The 16,142-nt window shown below is 39.5% G+C and overlaps 1 protein-coding gene across 1 annotated transcript in view; it reads left to right on the top strand.

Moving 5' to 3' along the window:
• Nucleotides 1-1,495: 1,495 nt before the first annotated feature.
• LOC138056586 (SLIT-ROBO Rho GTPase-activating protein 1-like) overlaps nucleotides 1,496-16,142 on the top strand; it is a 24,721-nt gene continuing 10,074 nt past the window's right edge. The window contains exons 1-14 of the mRNA XM_068902416.1: nucleotides 1,496-1,636; nucleotides 4,916-5,102; nucleotides 5,991-6,147; nucleotides 7,243-7,305; nucleotides 7,597-7,710; nucleotides 8,866-8,994; nucleotides 11,141-11,362; nucleotides 13,204-13,296; nucleotides 13,624-13,791; nucleotides 14,197-14,275; nucleotides 14,526-14,556; nucleotides 14,642-14,750; nucleotides 15,824-15,884; nucleotides 15,999-16,076. Of these exons, the coding sequence (XP_068758517.1) occupies nucleotides 1,576-1,636; nucleotides 4,916-5,102; nucleotides 5,991-6,147; nucleotides 7,243-7,305; nucleotides 7,597-7,710; nucleotides 8,866-8,994; nucleotides 11,141-11,362; nucleotides 13,204-13,296; nucleotides 13,624-13,791; nucleotides 14,197-14,275; nucleotides 14,526-14,556; nucleotides 14,642-14,750; nucleotides 15,824-15,884; nucleotides 15,999-16,076 (1,552 nt within the window). The 5' untranslated portion in view covers nucleotides 1,496-1,575. The remainder of the gene's footprint in view (nucleotides 1,637-4,915; nucleotides 5,103-5,990; nucleotides 6,148-7,242; nucleotides 7,306-7,596; nucleotides 7,711-8,865; nucleotides 8,995-11,140; nucleotides 11,363-13,203; nucleotides 13,297-13,623; nucleotides 13,792-14,196; nucleotides 14,276-14,525; nucleotides 14,557-14,641; nucleotides 14,751-15,823; nucleotides 15,885-15,998; nucleotides 16,077-16,142) is intronic.

Below are 16,142 nucleotides of genomic sequence, written 5' to 3'. Positions count from 1 at the left end.
GTACGATGGATTTGCATCGATTTTTCTGCCAATTGATGGGTTTCACAAACGACCGATTAAATCTCTTCCAAGGCTATCTAAGAGGAATTACGATTACCAATAGCCTTACTTTACTATGTCCGGCGCGTAGAATATCACCCCGATCACGTCCATGTTGAATTTTCTTTTTCTTTTACGTCATACAGGGCGCCATGTGATTACAGACGAGATGATTACACTTTATATAGTGCCCGGAACGACGAGAAGCGTAGCATTGTGACAAGCGAATTATTAACTCAATACAAACAATTATCTCAAATGGCGGAAAGCGATTGTTGCCGGATTTAAGCTTTAGGGAGAGGAAGGGCGTCATTTAATAAAGGGGTGTTTGCATTGTCAACTCAATGCGCCGTTAATACATCAGCCATCCCCCCCCCCACGATCAATCCAAACCACGCTTTGTTGTAAACCATGTCTAGTCGTCCTCACGGGCTTTCAAAGTAGAAATACATTGGGCGCAAAGGCGAATGACGCGGCTGACCGAGCCGACACAAAGTTCAGCCTCAGTCAGTCGCGAAGAGGTCGGTTCTCGCGGGGCCATCATATAAATAAACAAAGACGAAGTCGGTAGCCATGACCAATCGTCGATATAGAAGCTTCTGTGTCATTATTTTAACAACAACAAGTAGAGTTAGGTTTAGCTTCATCGCTTTATTTTCGTAATATTCAGAAAACATTTATTGCAGAGCAAGTAAACCTTGAAGGTGATACGACTCGACTATTTCAGAACGAAAAATCTGGAATTGGGCAATTTTGATCACAGTGTTCGATTAGTTGTTTATGAATAGTGTTCGCCTACAGACTGTACCGCTTGGATACCGTTGGACCAAAACTTTTCTGATAAAATTTATTTGATTGATAGGGATGAATCCTGTATTCTGTCTTCACGTTGTCATACGCCAATGCCTTGTAATTTTTACCACAAATTTTCCTCGTATGAGGCCGAAGTAGCTCAGGCATGGCCCTTTTATGAATTCTCACGGGGTGCTCAGTTCTGTTTTTCTTCTGATTGTCTCACAAGTCTCTAGGGAGGGATTTCTAAACCAAAAGAATATTTATCAATTTAGCCATGAAGCCTCTTAGCCGGGTACGAATATTGAGATACCTAACGTGGCCAATTGCCAGTGATGACCGTTTTACTAGTATTTTGTATCAGCTGGAAAGAAGCAACAACCTCAATAACGACATTTGATGACTTCCGTTTTTGTACCATTGTACATTGTCCCTGCCATATTTGATGCAATAATCGAGGAAATCACGCAACCCCAGTATCTTTTGTGTGGGAGGGGTCCCCTGTTTTAGTCCCTACCAGCAGGTGGCCTCGCTTTCAACTTACTAAATCGTCAAAGTCTGGGCCCTAATAAACCCACTTCTTCCGGCCACCTAGAATCGTTCAGATGTGGGAATTTTTATCCCCAAAACAAAGCTTCCTTGACCTAAAAACACAGCACTGGCTGGTTAATTCCTTCTTTGACAAAATATAGTCATAATCTCATCAAGATGGCGTAGCAGTGTGGAAGTTTTACGGCGCTGAAAATGACGAGTAGCGGCAAGAAAGGCAAGGCCGCTGTCCTCGAGTTCGATACTCAAACGAAAGGTATGTTATAATTCAAATTCAGGGGATAAACAGTATTGCTATGGGCATCGAATAAATTATTATTTATTTAAATACCACTGTGTTAGAAATAAGTGAGATATTCGCCCTGGCTGGCTTCCGGTTTGATTAAAATCTGCGATGTTTCGTGCGCGGTGGGGAAAGTACATAAAACAGCGTACCGTACACGCTTTTGTGGTACTAAACCTGAAAAGGCGCGTTGACTTTCTGTTTAACTTCGTCAATAGTGAGACCCTTTTCTCTCGATTTTGCCGAGTGAGCAAACTGCGTTTCTTTGGCTAAGTGTGTAGTTGCAGTAAATCTTAAGTTCAGAGTTGTGTTCGTTTCGGTAATGTACAATGACGATGCCATATTGGGCCTAGGAGTTTTGTAATTTATACCAACTCGTGGACGAGCTTCAGCCTCACTTGCCAGAGAAAAACCTCAAAAAATTGCATTATTTTACTTCCACTTTTAAGTGCAGTTTACTTTTACGATTGGGTTGATGCCGGTATATTCCTTTTTGAAATCTGCAATTGGTCTTTTTCGTCAAGTTGACATTTAACTTCTTCTGAGAAACTAAAAACGATGCATGTCGACAATCCTTGTTAAGCTGAAGTACAAATAATATGGCCCTAGATTTGCTTGATGTTCATGAAAAGGTTTTCAGCTAGGTGAATATTTATAGATTTTCCTCACTCCCTGCAAGTTAAAGGCGTTCAAGAACCATATACTATTTGAAACGATATCAGCCGTAATTTAGATCGCACCAGTGCTGTTGGTCTCAAGCAATTGGCTTTGATCGCAAGCAATCACAGTTATTGTTTGTCCGTCCGTCAATCGCAGTTTATCATTTTGAATGTGTAGTTTTGATTGTTTTGATTGTTTTCTCGCCTTGTTGTTTTAGTTTTGAAGCAAGTGGCTTTCCTGAATTAAGTTCTCATTGGTTGTTATGAAAATGTGCTAATTTTATATGAAATGTACAAGGTTGTCGCAACTTGTAAAAAGAGGCCTGGTTGTAAAGTCACTCATCATCCACAGCTGTCTAAGATCCTGACATGTGTGGACTTGTAAAAACATTTTAAGATATCAGTGGACTGGATGTCAACTGCTACCGTGCGAGACTTTTTTTCCGTCCAAAGAAATGATTTAACACTTATCCGTGGGTCACATTATGTTTGCAAGTTACGTTATTTAATTAAACTAAATTGACCAAAATGTTATAATTCTTCAGACCACCTTGCTGAGAAACAATTATTGGTAGAGTATTATTTTTTTTATCAGTTGTGTTTTGGTACAGGTGTTAAAATGATTTGACTTCTGAAAACTGAAAACTGAAAAGCTGAAAAACTTTATTTAAACATGTGATATTGATGAGCCTAAAAAAGACTCGTTACCAGAATGTATGTGTATCTACATTAGTATATAAATTAAGAAAATACTAGACTAAGAATCTATAATAAAATTACCTATCCATACTATAAATTTATAATAGCATCTAGTTAGAGCAGGAATTACAGCGACACTTGTCCTGGCTCAACTTAAGTTTCTTTAGTTTGGCCATAAAATTCTTAAGATTTGGGGCCTCCCTAACATGCAAAGGTATCTTGTTCCAGAGGCGGCACGCAATATACGAAAAAGATCTGTGTTTAAAACCAGTATTCTAGAAACGATGAAGGATTATAGATGTTACAAACATTCTGATGAAGTTGTACATTTGATTATTCCATTATAGAAAGACGTTATTTAGAAACTTGTTCAAACGAAATTGTATTGTCTAGGAGCTGTTGTAAAATTATGATAATCTTGCTTTTGCGTGTGGACAGAATAAATTCAGCCTTGGCCCTCAAAATGGAGGACTGGGAGGGGGGGGGAGGGTGAAATGAATGCACCATCTGCTTCCTGAGAAAATACCCTGTAGAGCGTAAAGGAAATTCTAAGTTAAAAAAGGTGTGTGTTTACCTTTACGTTTAACTTTTTCTTAGCTACATATTGTGTGCCCCTGCAGAAAGCTTGCAGCGCTGTTTCTATTGTTGCAGTACTACGATCAACTACTGTCTGGTGCATTTCTTCCTAATTTTTCTTTAAGGTTTGAATTAGTGGCCTGTAAAGCAAGAGTTTGAGGTAGTAAAAAGAGCTCATAATCAAAATTGTGCATTTTGCTTGCAAGGATTCACTCCTCCTCTTTCTACTCCCAACTTAACCTGCGATCAGGCGCGCTTTTCTGATACAATTTCTTAATGAGTCGTCTTCCGCCCACCTGTCAAGAGTGATGTTATCATGTGTCGTGCTATGAATATGAGACAATCAGATTTTACCAGAAATTATCTGCACGTTGCGATTCAAGGAAAGAAGCGACGAAAACAAAATAGAACTCGAGCTGGAATGTCTGCGAATTCAAACTTTATCCATACAATCAAATCAAACTTGATTAATTGAGATGCCAATAAAAGATGCTAATGTCACTGTAAAATGTTTAGTTTTCCAGCAGAAGCTACTCAGCTATCATTTTGTAAGAAGTGTGTCACTAAATCATTGTTCAGCGCTTCTGTAAACAATGTCAGATTTCTCTGTCAAGCTCGGCTGATTCTCCTAATGTGGTAGCACTAAAGTTGTATTCGGTTCTTTTTGCAACTTGTTGCTTCCAAAATATTCCAAAGGACTTACCACAACTACAAACGTTTTCGAGTCGGTGGAAGTGGAATGATGCATTTTTTTCAAGAATTATTTTTGGGACTGTAAATAACTCTGATGCCAAATCCCATAGGAAGTACAACTTTTATGTCTTCTTTCAGACAAACCATTCTTCGGATGCATCCTCTCTGTTCTTCCTTTGAAGATTTTGAAAAAAAAATCTGATGTGAGGAACAGCAGCTGAAAACAGAGCCTAACCAATTTTTTTGCAATTCTGTAACGAATCAAAGAGAGGCTCCAAGAGCTCCGTTGTTTTTTGGCCAATCAGAGTAAAATCCAGATTCTGGACTACCGGCAGACGACTCTTTAGGAAATTGTATCAGGCGTACCTTTTCCGCCCTGTCTAAAGAAAAGTACGCCTGATCGCAGGTTACTGCTTCCAACCCCTCTATTTTTTGTGTTTCTAGTCCAATTTTCACCTGGCGGCTAGAACACAGAAAGTCTCTTTGAGCTCGTTGTTCTTATTCAAATACTTGTAATAGTGTACATCTGTAGCAAACTGAATGAGAATTTGTTATTGATTTGACACTTAAAGGTGAAATGTGCACAAATTTGTTTGAGAGTATTTTGTAATACTATCTCTTTCAGAGGTGCGACAGATTTTAATTGACCAACTGAAATGCTTTGACAGCAGAACAGAAGGCAAGGTTCTATTCCTGGCAGATTTGCAAGAGTTTTTCAGACGGTTATCTGAATTGGAACTAGAATACTCAAGAAACCTAGAGCGGTTGTCCAGGATGTACCTAGAGAAACTGCAAAGGCACAAAACTCAGAGGTAAAATTAGCAGGTTACCATGGATGTTTTTTACAAGAGGTGAAAGGGGAGGTGTAAGCCAGGCTTTGTTTTGGAAAAATGAATTTGATTGGTTGTGTGGAGTAGTGATCCTGCCAGCATTACCAGGGAGAAATGATTACATTTCTGAACTATTGACTTTGTATAAGCCTTCTCGTGCACTTAGATCTTCCTGTCAAATGCTTCTTATTGTACCTAAAACTAAAACTAAGCTTTATGGGGACAGATCGTTTGCTGCCAGTGCCCCTAAACTTTGGAATGCACTACCAGTAGACATTAAGAATTCTGAATCACTCGATATTTTTAAGAGTAAAGTTAAAACACACCTGTTCCGCCAGTGCTATAGAGTATAGAGATCATATTATATATAGTTTATAGAGATTACTATTATTATTATGTAGAGTGTATAAACCTTATTTGCATTATTATACAGGATATAGATTTTCTTGTTTTTCTTTAGAAATCTATTGTAATTTTAGAGTTTCTCATACTGCATGTAATTTGAATGTAAGATAGTAATTTGAGCCATTGTTTGTAAAGCTTTGAGAATTTTGTAAAGCTAAATATATATTATTATTATTATTATTATTATTATTATTATTATTATTATTATTATTATTATTTATTCATGGTAACTTTAAAATAGCTGTTGCCCTAGGATCTTATATGCAGGTGTTAACTGTAACATTTTAGCCTTTCGTCAGTAATATCTTGCATTTACCAAGCCACTTCTATCTGGGTAAAGGTGATAACATGACTGTTGAGAATAATGGGGCAGCTAATAAAACAGTCCTTTGGACAGGTTTCAAAAGTTTCCAGTTGAAAGCATGAGCACTTAACATCAAATTGGTCATAAATTTGTTCCCTCAGGAAAGAAAAAGGAACCACAATGGATTTATGGCAGCAAGTGCTCATTGAAACAAAGAACAAATCCAAAATGCACCTTGGTCTCAGTGAGAATGTGTCAAACAACATTGTCAATAGATTTATGATTATTAGTGATGACTGCCAAAGAATAGCAAAAAAGGTAATTTTAAGAATTTAATATTACGATATTGTTTAACATTAACCATTCATTGAATATATCGAAGGATAAAGCCCTTTTCTCACATCACTTCTTCCTTGAACTTCATGATATACCAGGTATGGCACATTTAGAACCCATGCATTGTCACAGAGAGTAGGGGATGCTTCCTACTCATTGTTTTGGTTCATGCTGTGGAGCTTTCTGACTGTTTACTGTTGGTCATTTAAGATCTCTTTTGACTACGTTGTATGTTACTGTATCTGGACTTTAACCCATTGACTCCCGGGGGTTCCCCATTGACGAGTAAAATCGTCTGGCATTAGACAGAGTAAAATACTAAGGGTGTGTTTGATTGACCCTATTCCGGAATTAGAATACCTAGAGAGATGATTTAAAATGGTATATTTGGGGAGGCGCGGTGGCCTCATGGTTAGTGTGCGCGACTCCGGATCGAGTGGTCCGGGTTCGGGTCCTGGCCAGGGACATTGTGTTGTGTACTTGGGCAAGACACTTTACTCTCATGGTGCCTCTCTCCTCCCAGGTGTATAAATGGGTACCGGCGAATTTAATGCCGGGGGTAACCCTGCGATGGACTAGCATCCCATCCAGGGGGGAGTGTAAATACTCCTAGTCGCTTCATGCTACAGAAACCGGAGATAAGCGCCGGCCTGATGGGCCTTTTAGGCTCATTGCAGACTTAACCTTTACCTACCTATTTGGCATTTTGAAGCAACAAGCATAATAAAGATATGTTTAAAATAGCATTTTAGCAGGTGTTCGGCAATTTTAAAGTGAATCTACGTAAAAACAAAGGATTTCTTACTTCTATTCCATGTATTCCTATTCCGGAATATGGTCAATCGAATGCACTCTAAAAATAGCCGGCTTAGGCCGGTTTAGGGGTGAAAGGGTTAAAATGAGACATTATGGCAAATGGTCTGTGTCATATGGTGTATCCTTAGATGTTTCTTCTCTTTAAAATAACAGTTATTATTGTTATCATATGTGGAGAGGGTGCTTGAAAGATCAAATCTTTTCACAGGGCTTTTTGTAGTAGTGACGTTTGATTTGCTCATGCGTATTTACTTGATTTAGTGTCGAGAGACAGCAGGAGACCTACAAGAGGAGTTGTTGAAGTCAGTGCTAGAACTTAATAAGGTACTTCAGGACTACATGGTTACATATATATTTTTATGTTTTTGTATTTTACATATATTGTTTTTTACCTTTCTAATGGAAGTTTGACCCAAGGTGCAAGGTGCTGTGTACACATGTAGGAGAGGTGGAGGTCCAATTTTTAGATTTGCTAATTGAAAAATTTTGAATTGAAGCAACAGAAAAGTTATGCAAGTTGTTTATGCAAGGTATTGTGAGTTGTGGGAGTATTAGATGTCTGTCATTGAACAAGCTGGGTGCAAAATCTTTGGCATTTTTTTGGTTCTATTTTAGCGTCTCCATCGCTATCATACCATAGCGACAGAGACCAAATCTGCTGAACAGAAACTTCAAAAGGTGGAAGATTCCCGTCGAAAGAATGAAAAAATGGCCAAGCAATTTGAAAAGGTACTCTGGTGAAAACAAGAATGCTTTTCCTTTCTCTTTTTTGATCCTCGACTCAATCCCCACACTTCCCTGGTAGCAGAGGTGTCTTTTCTTTTGCATTCGCTGGGCTGCGGAGTACATGAAAAGAGACCACTGCCATGGGTCAAAACTTGCTTTGATCCAACCGCCGTCCACAACCTTGACCGGCACTCTTCAAACTGCATGCCACATGATATGATTGACTGACTGTGACTTGAGCTGGCTGTGTACAGGGAGGTTGGGTGGTTTAGTGGTCATCAATCGTGCCTCCCACCTCTGTGACCCAGGTTCAACTCTGGCTCCGGGTCGTATGTGGGCTGAGTTTCAGTCGATCTCAACCTGACTCCGATGGTCTTTCTCCGGGTCCTCCGGTTTTCCTCCCTCCTCAAAATCGACTCCCAGTCAATTACATCTGGCTTGGGTTTGTGGTGCTCCGAGATCACAAATGGATCGTATGGCGGCAGCCGTCGGCACCTTCACATGCATTCGGTCCGATCCCGTTGAGCCGGTTGATCCTGAAAAGCCCTTGTAGGGAGAGGTCAACTAAGCACACATTTACGTTTACATTTACATGTGTCCTGTGCATTCCTTTACACTAATTCCACTGTTGTTAAGTGAGTCCACACAACATGGAGTATCACATGAGGGGGATTTCAGTCGCTAAGTAACTGCTGAGCATGCTCAACACAGTGAGTTTCGACCCATGGCAGAGGTCTCCTTTCCTGTATTCCTCAGCCCAGCGAATGCAAAAGAAAAGAGACCTGCTAGCAGGGAATCCCCACACATTACCGTCAACTCAACCAAATCCCCTTGAATCTTTAAAGGACTCTGTTCCTTTCATTGCTCAATAGATTTTAATTATGTGACAGTGTGTTTGAGGACAGTGTTTGGGTTACTAAATTAGTAATATGTCTGCCAACATGTTGTTGTACTAGTTATGTGTCAGTTGCAATTTGGCAATATATTGGTAGGTTTGTCTTGATTATACCATTACCTAAAACTGTGATGTTTAAACTTGATGGCATTCATGAGGTTTTCTCTTCATAATAGCTTTTTTTCAATAAAACCTTTTGTATAAAGTGATCACAGCAATATTGTGGACCGAATTGTCAAAAACAGTTTTCCTTCTTTCAACAGCAACAGCAGAAATTTGCCGACTGCAAGAAACGTTGTGTTAAAGCCAAAAACGATTATGTTCTCTCTTTGGAATCTACAAATCGTTTCCTGGAAAACTATGACAACAATTTCCTTGGGACTTTGTTGGATGTAAGTATGTGCTGTAGTAAAAGTAATTTAAACTCCTTTGCCTTCAGTTGACAGAAAAGACACCAATGTCACTGTGGTCTTTTTTTGTTGTTGGGTATAACATATGGCCTACAGATAAAGAGACATATTGAGGATGACAAGCAACCAAGTTAACCCATTGATCCCTGGGATTGAGACTTAACAGATTTTACTCTAATTCCAGACAATTTTACTGGTCATCAGTTATCAATTCACATACGTTACTTGAGCAGTAACAGCATCTTAACCACAGGTGCCTGAAGCTCAATATGAGGGAAACCACAAAAATATAAGGATTTACATGGGAATCCCAATAAAATACCTGAGAAGATAATTTTATGAAAAATTTGTGGGTCGCTTCCTTCCTGTGTGGTTTTTTTTTCCTGATTCAACTACTCATTGAGCCAGTATCGGTTCCTCAGTTGTCAACGGCTATAATAAAATACCAAGGCTGAACACCCCAGTCGGGAGAGCCTACCGAACAAAGCCAAAAATCCCAGACCAAAATGTCCCCACAGCCACAAATCCACCATAGAATTCAAGAAACGGTTGCTGCGACATGTTCCAAGTGTCTGAGGATCTTTTCCATGGTTTTATCGTTTCGTTTGGGACACTAACAGCCGCCTGACATCGCTGGGAGGGCTTTGATAGTGCAGCTAGTGGATTGAAATGAAAGAAAAACCTTTGCCCTTGAATTCTATGGTGGATTTGTGGCGGTGGGGACACTTGGGTCTGGGCATTTTTAATTAGTTAACCGTCTAGTTGCCACCTTGCCATGTAGACTAGTATGTAGATGATACTACTGTCTTTGAGGCAATTCCGAGATGTAGCCCAAGCTACCTCCCCCTTATTGTAAACGATATTTCTTGCTTTTCCTCTCTCCGAGGAATGCACCTTAACCCTAAAAAATGTAAGGTTATGGATATTAATTTCCTCCAATACCAGCCTCAGCCCCTATTACCATGGGGTGCTGCCCTTTCCATCTGGTGCAGACGTACAAAGGAGAAGGAGGCAGTGTGGCCCAGTGGTTAGGGCGCTTGCCTTGAGATCCGGAGATCCCGGGTTCAAGACCCGCTCTGACCACTCGTTGAATTTGATCCTGGTAGTCCCTGGTTTAACTTCCCAGCTGCACTTGTAAATAGCCAACTGGTTTGCCTTCGGCCAGTTGGGATTCTTAACAGTTGTAGTTGTTGTGTTCTGTTGTTTCGTTGATTCATTGGCCCTGAAAAGCCCCTATGGGGAGAGGTCAATTAAGTATGTATTGTATTGTATTATTGTATTGTACAAGCTCCTTGGAGTCCATGTTTCTCACGATCTATCATGGAACGCGCATTTAGAGCACATAGTCACCAAAGCCTGTAAACACCTTTATGCCCTTTGTTTGCTTAGGAAATCGGGTGCTGCGTGTGCGGACCTAGTTTCCATTAACTGTGCCCTCATCCGTTCAGTGCTTGAATATGCTGCGCCTGTATGGGCTGCACTCCCCCTCTATCTTGACAACCTGATTGAGTCTGTGCAGCGTAAAGCCCTCCGCATAATGTTCCCGGCCGTCGACTATAACAGTGCCTTGTATCAATCTGGGCTTAAAATGCTGAATGAGAAAATATGTACGAATTTTATATCTTATGTACGAGGTAAAGATCTGGAGCCAATATGCTCCTTACTCCCAGCTACTGTAAAGCAACCCCATGGCTATGGGCTACAGTCTGGGAGTACTCCCCAGTCCTGCCCCAGGGTGAACACTGACCGTCTAAGGAACTTTAATACTCACAGATACGCGTAGGGACTTTGGAACCAATGTCTATGTTAGCCATTAGTGTGAATAATTTATATGTATTGTAATTTTTCTGTTGTATATGCATTGTACCCAGGCTGACACCACTGTAATCCAGCTTTTGTGCTGTAAGCGTGGTAAATAAACACCATCTCTCTATCTATCTAAAAATTGGTGCCTTTTTCCTCTGAACTGCGATCCCTACTGGTTAATAAAAATACTAACAGTTTACGGCATTTCTAAAGGCAGTTTGGTTTTTGTTAATTATGTCTGACCCTAATCTATTTTCAAACTTTTGTCATTCTATCCAGCTTCTGAGTATTCGTTCCAGCTCTGAGTTTGGTATTGTTTCAGGTCTTCGACTCTAACTATCACAACTCTTTCAAACGAGGTTTGGAAGCTTATGTGACTGCCGAGGCAAACGTCGCCGCTGGCAATATTCAATCAGCAGATTCAATCCGTGAGGGGAAGCTGTCGGTACAAGCTGATAAAGATAAACAGTTCTTCTTTGAAGATAATCACGCAGCATTTGCACAACATTTTGCATTTGCATTTTTACCACACAGTGATGATGAGGTAGGGTTGCATGATCTTAATTTAAGACAAGTCTGGGGAAAATCTCAATGATGGAGCTGACGGGAAGGTTCAACCTTAATTAACCCTAACCTGTCACCTATGTGAGAATCCTTTACATTCTTTTAGTTTGCGCATACTCTGTGTGGCCAAATCTTGTCATCAGCGCAGAATCCTTGAACGCCTAATGATTCAACAATTATTGAAGCCAAGCTTGAATAGACAGATGGGCCATTTCCAAGTTGCTGTTTGTTTCGGTTTCAAAATGAGTCTTGGTGCTCAACTATTGAAAGGGAAATGAGTTTGATTTGCATAAGAATACGCAACTCATTTCCATTCGAATAGTTTTGCACCAGGACTCGCTTGGAAACTGAGGCATGCAGGAACTCTGAAATGAGCTATTAACTGCCAAGATGCAAAACTCACTCTTCCCATCAGGAATCGTGAGAACGAAAACAAAAGCGTTTCCGTTTACTCTTTGTTTAGTAAGTATGTTGAAGGTTTCGGATAGCATTAATTTTGGAACCTGCGATTAGTGTGCGTTTTGTAATGCTCTTGACTCAATGGGGTGAGGCTAAATCGCGTGGGTGGGTGGGTCGTGGGCAGTGGGTCGTGTTTGTTTGAAGATAAAAAAGGATGTATATTAGCTCCCTCAGTGCTTGGTCCAAATTTGTCTTAGGTCTTAGGTCTTGTCTGTTTTGAGAATTTCCAGTCGTTGATAAAAAAAAAGGGTTAGGGTTAGGTTAGGGTTACGGACCCACGACCCACGATGAGGCGCGGTGGCCTCATCGTTAGAGTGCTAGATTCCGGATCGAGTGGTCCAGGTTCGGGTCCTGGCCAGGGACATTGTGTTGTGTTCTTAGGGTTTTGTATAAATGGGTACCGGCAAATTTAATGCTGGGGGTAACCCTGCAATGGACTAGCATCCCATCCAGGGGGGAGTAGAAATACTCCTAATCACTTCATGCTACAAGAAACCGGAGATAAGTGCCAACCTGACATGTGCCATGACATATGTTTTTGTTCTAAAGCTTCCGGCAGCCATGTTTGTGCCCCTCAGAGGGGCACAAATGGCATCAGTGGCACAACATGGCATCTCCATACAAAGCCTTGTGAAGTTGAGTAAAACATTTCTTCCACATCTCCCACATGAAACGTTTCACACACCCTGAACCTTTGCTAGACAGTTGACTATTCGTCGTCTTTTATCTCTTTGATTCTTGACTTTATTTGTTGAATGGATTTGATGATGGTGTGACAGTGAAAAGTGGCAACTGACTTTTTGGTCACAGTAGTACTTTAAATGTTAGTTTGCAGTGAAGTCGCCCTTGGCATCAAAATAATAATAAACCCCATTTTTATCTTGTAATCTTGAACTTTTCATTCTATTACTCTTGTTTAAACAAGAGTTAGCAATTTCACATCCTTGGTCTATACTAGTTAAATAAATAAAAAAAGCAAAGCAAGTAACATGATATTTTACTTGAATAGACCATTTTACAGTCCTGTACTTAGTTACCTGGCCTATGGATGAAGGTGAGGCTGGAGTTGACCTTGTTTTGATAGAAACCTCTCACTGCCTTTCTTATGTAAATTATACTTACTAATTAGCATGACAACAACATCATTTTGAACATAATGAAACGAGGGAGGCCTGTATCGTAACAAGGTCAACACAGCCCAGGTAACTAAGCACACAACTGTAAAGAGGTCTATTGTACAACATGAACAAGACAGAATAATTGCAAAATATTTGCAATAGTGCTAAGTTATATTTTGGAGTGACATTTTTATTGACTTTGCTATTGTTCTTGTACTAAGTAGTTGTTTTTGTATTTTGTCAGATGAATCAAGTCTCCCCTCAACAGACTGATGTAATTAAGCATCATTATACAGTATATGAAAAACTTGACAAAATAAAAGCGGAAACAGAGGAGGTTTGTTCCATATAGTTTTGTTATTGTAGCTAGGGTATCCAAAGTGTGGTCATTTTATTAGATAACATTATTTTGCCTACAAACACTATTCATGGACTGGTAAACCATTTTTGCGTATCAAGTGGATAGTGAAACAATATAAATAGCTTTGTTCCTGGATGAAATGATAAAACTGATTCACTGACTGGTGGATTGAGTTTTTCAGTCCAACCACTGAGAACTTGTAAACTTGTCCAGGGTTTCTGGCCCCAGGGGACCCCAAAGGAGTTAGGGTTAGCCTTAACACTTTCATCATTTTGCATAATAAGCTGGTGCAATTTCTTTTAGATTGATAAAACGGCAGAGGCAACCTTTGATGCACTGGGTGAGATGCATCGTCAGTGGGACAATGAAATGATGAGAATGGCAAATGGTGAAATTGACAATATGTCAGGGCAGGCAAGCTGCATGTCCATCAAGAACAGCAGTGAGGATCTAGAAATGTATTACATTGCGGTATGAAGGAAAATTTTCTTGTCATTGATCACTTGTATGAATTCTTTTGTTGAGTATCATGTCAGCAGTAAATGGATGGTAAATGCTCTTGTGTAGATATTACACATTTCTTTCCTAATTTCTTTGCCCCCTGCTCAAGCACCACCACAAGGTTAGCTCAAGTCTTTTATCAGATGAGTGCTATAAACTTCAACATGGCTACTCTGTTAGATCTGTGGAAGAAAAGCTCTGGAGTAGAGTTGTTGCTTTTCTTGATAAAGAATTTAAAAAATCTTTTCTTTACCAACAACAGGGAATATTTATCTCTAATGTCAAAGTGACTACTGGATCCACAATGTGATCAGCTTGACTTAATAGTGTAATGGCTCTTACACCAAATGTGATTTCTTCAAATTTGATTTTCAGAAAATGCGGGAACTCATTCTTACCAGTAGCTTGAAAGTGAGAGTGGAAGCTGAAAATGACATGCTAACAAAAACACTTGGTATGTCTTTGCCACTGGATCTGCTTTTATTTGATTTGAATTTCAGTCTCCTCAAGAAGTACAGAACGTTTGCTCAGCTGGATAAGCTTGAGTGTAGTACATTCAGTGTCACATGATTTCTTTATCCTTTACACTGTCAGTTAATTTTTTACTAAACATTGCTTTCTTTAAGTGTCCCCCATTAGCAGAAATGCTTAACCATATTTATAATTAGATGCCAAAATAAGGGTTGATTGATTATCTTTTTCAGGTGAAGTAACTGCAGACATTGTAGGAGCCAGGTAAATTTAATAAATTATTGTGTTTACTTCAAAGACCTTTTTGGGAAGTAGAAAATTTATTGTACTCTGCTGTTTGTCTCTTCAGATTGAACAGACCTCATGTGGATATGTTGTCCAAAGAAGCTTCTGCCATCCTTGACTCTGTACAAAAGAAAACAAAGGTGTTCGGTTGTAACTTAGAAAAGTACTTAAAGGTAACCAACGCAATATTTTGCTAATAGAACCTAAGCATAAATGGCTTATTGATTTTTTTCTGCTAGTTACAGTGTAATTGGCCCAATTGATCTCATTAACAAGAACAAAATTCAAAGGAATTTTGGCTCAACAATGGGCTTAAGGTAGCCTATACTCTGGATGTTTTTCTCCACTCATTCCACCTTCCTGTTCAGAGGTCAAGAACGTATAGTTTTTTAGTCGTGCAAAACAACAAGACGTTATGAATGCTGAAAACAACAACATTTTTTGGTCTTTGGTCACATACATAGCGACCAATGTTTATGTACCAGTTTCACCTTACTATGTACTGTATGTATTTTTGGTCTTGGTTCCCTAATGTACATGACATTTACATTTGAGTACAAAATCTCACTTTAGAACATCTAACTTCGCAAACAAGACTTAGTTGGGCCTAAAGGAATCTTACTGTGGTTTAATTTTGCTTATCTTACCTTCAAGCGCTAAAACGCCAAACTGCATTTTGGCTTCCTTCAATTTTCCGAACATAGCCGTGAAGATCGACTCCACCTCCGGAAAGTGAATTGGAGTTTTTGTTCAATTCACAGTTCGAACACCATTATGATATATGTTTTTAGAAATTCTTCAGTAAAAGATTCAAACAGATTCCCATCACTTTCCATCGGCATTGAGTTCAAATGTACTAATTTACCATGGGAACCAAACATGCTGATTGGTGGGTTATGTCATCTGTGGTTGGCATTGGACGTTTGATTGATGGAAGCCAAAATGCAGTTTGGCCGTTGGCGCTTGGAAGATGAATTCCGAAAAATTAAGAAAATCGCAGTAAGGGGGATTTTAGTGCAGGGTGAATTGTACTTTTAAATTGACCTCATACCCATGGTATTGATTTCACGGACTTCATGCCATGGCATTGACCTCATAGAATGGCTTCAAGAAAATCGTTCGACATTTTTTTTTCCCTGAGGAATCACCTTAAATGGGCCTAAAGGAATCTTAAGGGGGTTTTAGTGCAGGGTGAAGTTGTTCTTTTAAATTGACTTCATGGCCATGCATGTGATTTGACTTTTAGATTACTGGCAGAGAAATTCCTGAAGTAGTAGAAAGTTGCATCAAGTTCATAAAACGGTTTGGTGAGGAAGTTTGACTTCTGTCTGCTCTTACTGGCTGACATTTTCTTGTTCATCGAGAGTGTAAAAAGGACAATTTTTTTCACTTGACTGTAAACATATTTGCATTTCCTTTAGGTCTGGACCATCAAGGAATATTCCGATTATCGGGATCATCTACAGAAATCAATGACATGAAGCAGTTATTTGAAAATGGTAAGATGTGGTCACCATTTTTCTTATTCAGCGAAAGTCTCATCTTCTGAGAAGACTGTCATTTGC

Source organism: Montipora capricornis, chromosome 7, assembly GCF_036669925.1.
Source record: "Montipora capricornis isolate CH-2021 chromosome 7, ASM3666992v2, whole genome shotgun sequence".
NCBI classification, from domain to species: Eukaryota; Metazoa; Cnidaria; class Anthozoa; order Scleractinia; family Acroporidae; genus Montipora; species Montipora capricornis.
This window is presented reverse-complemented; position numbering and strand designations above follow the sequence as displayed.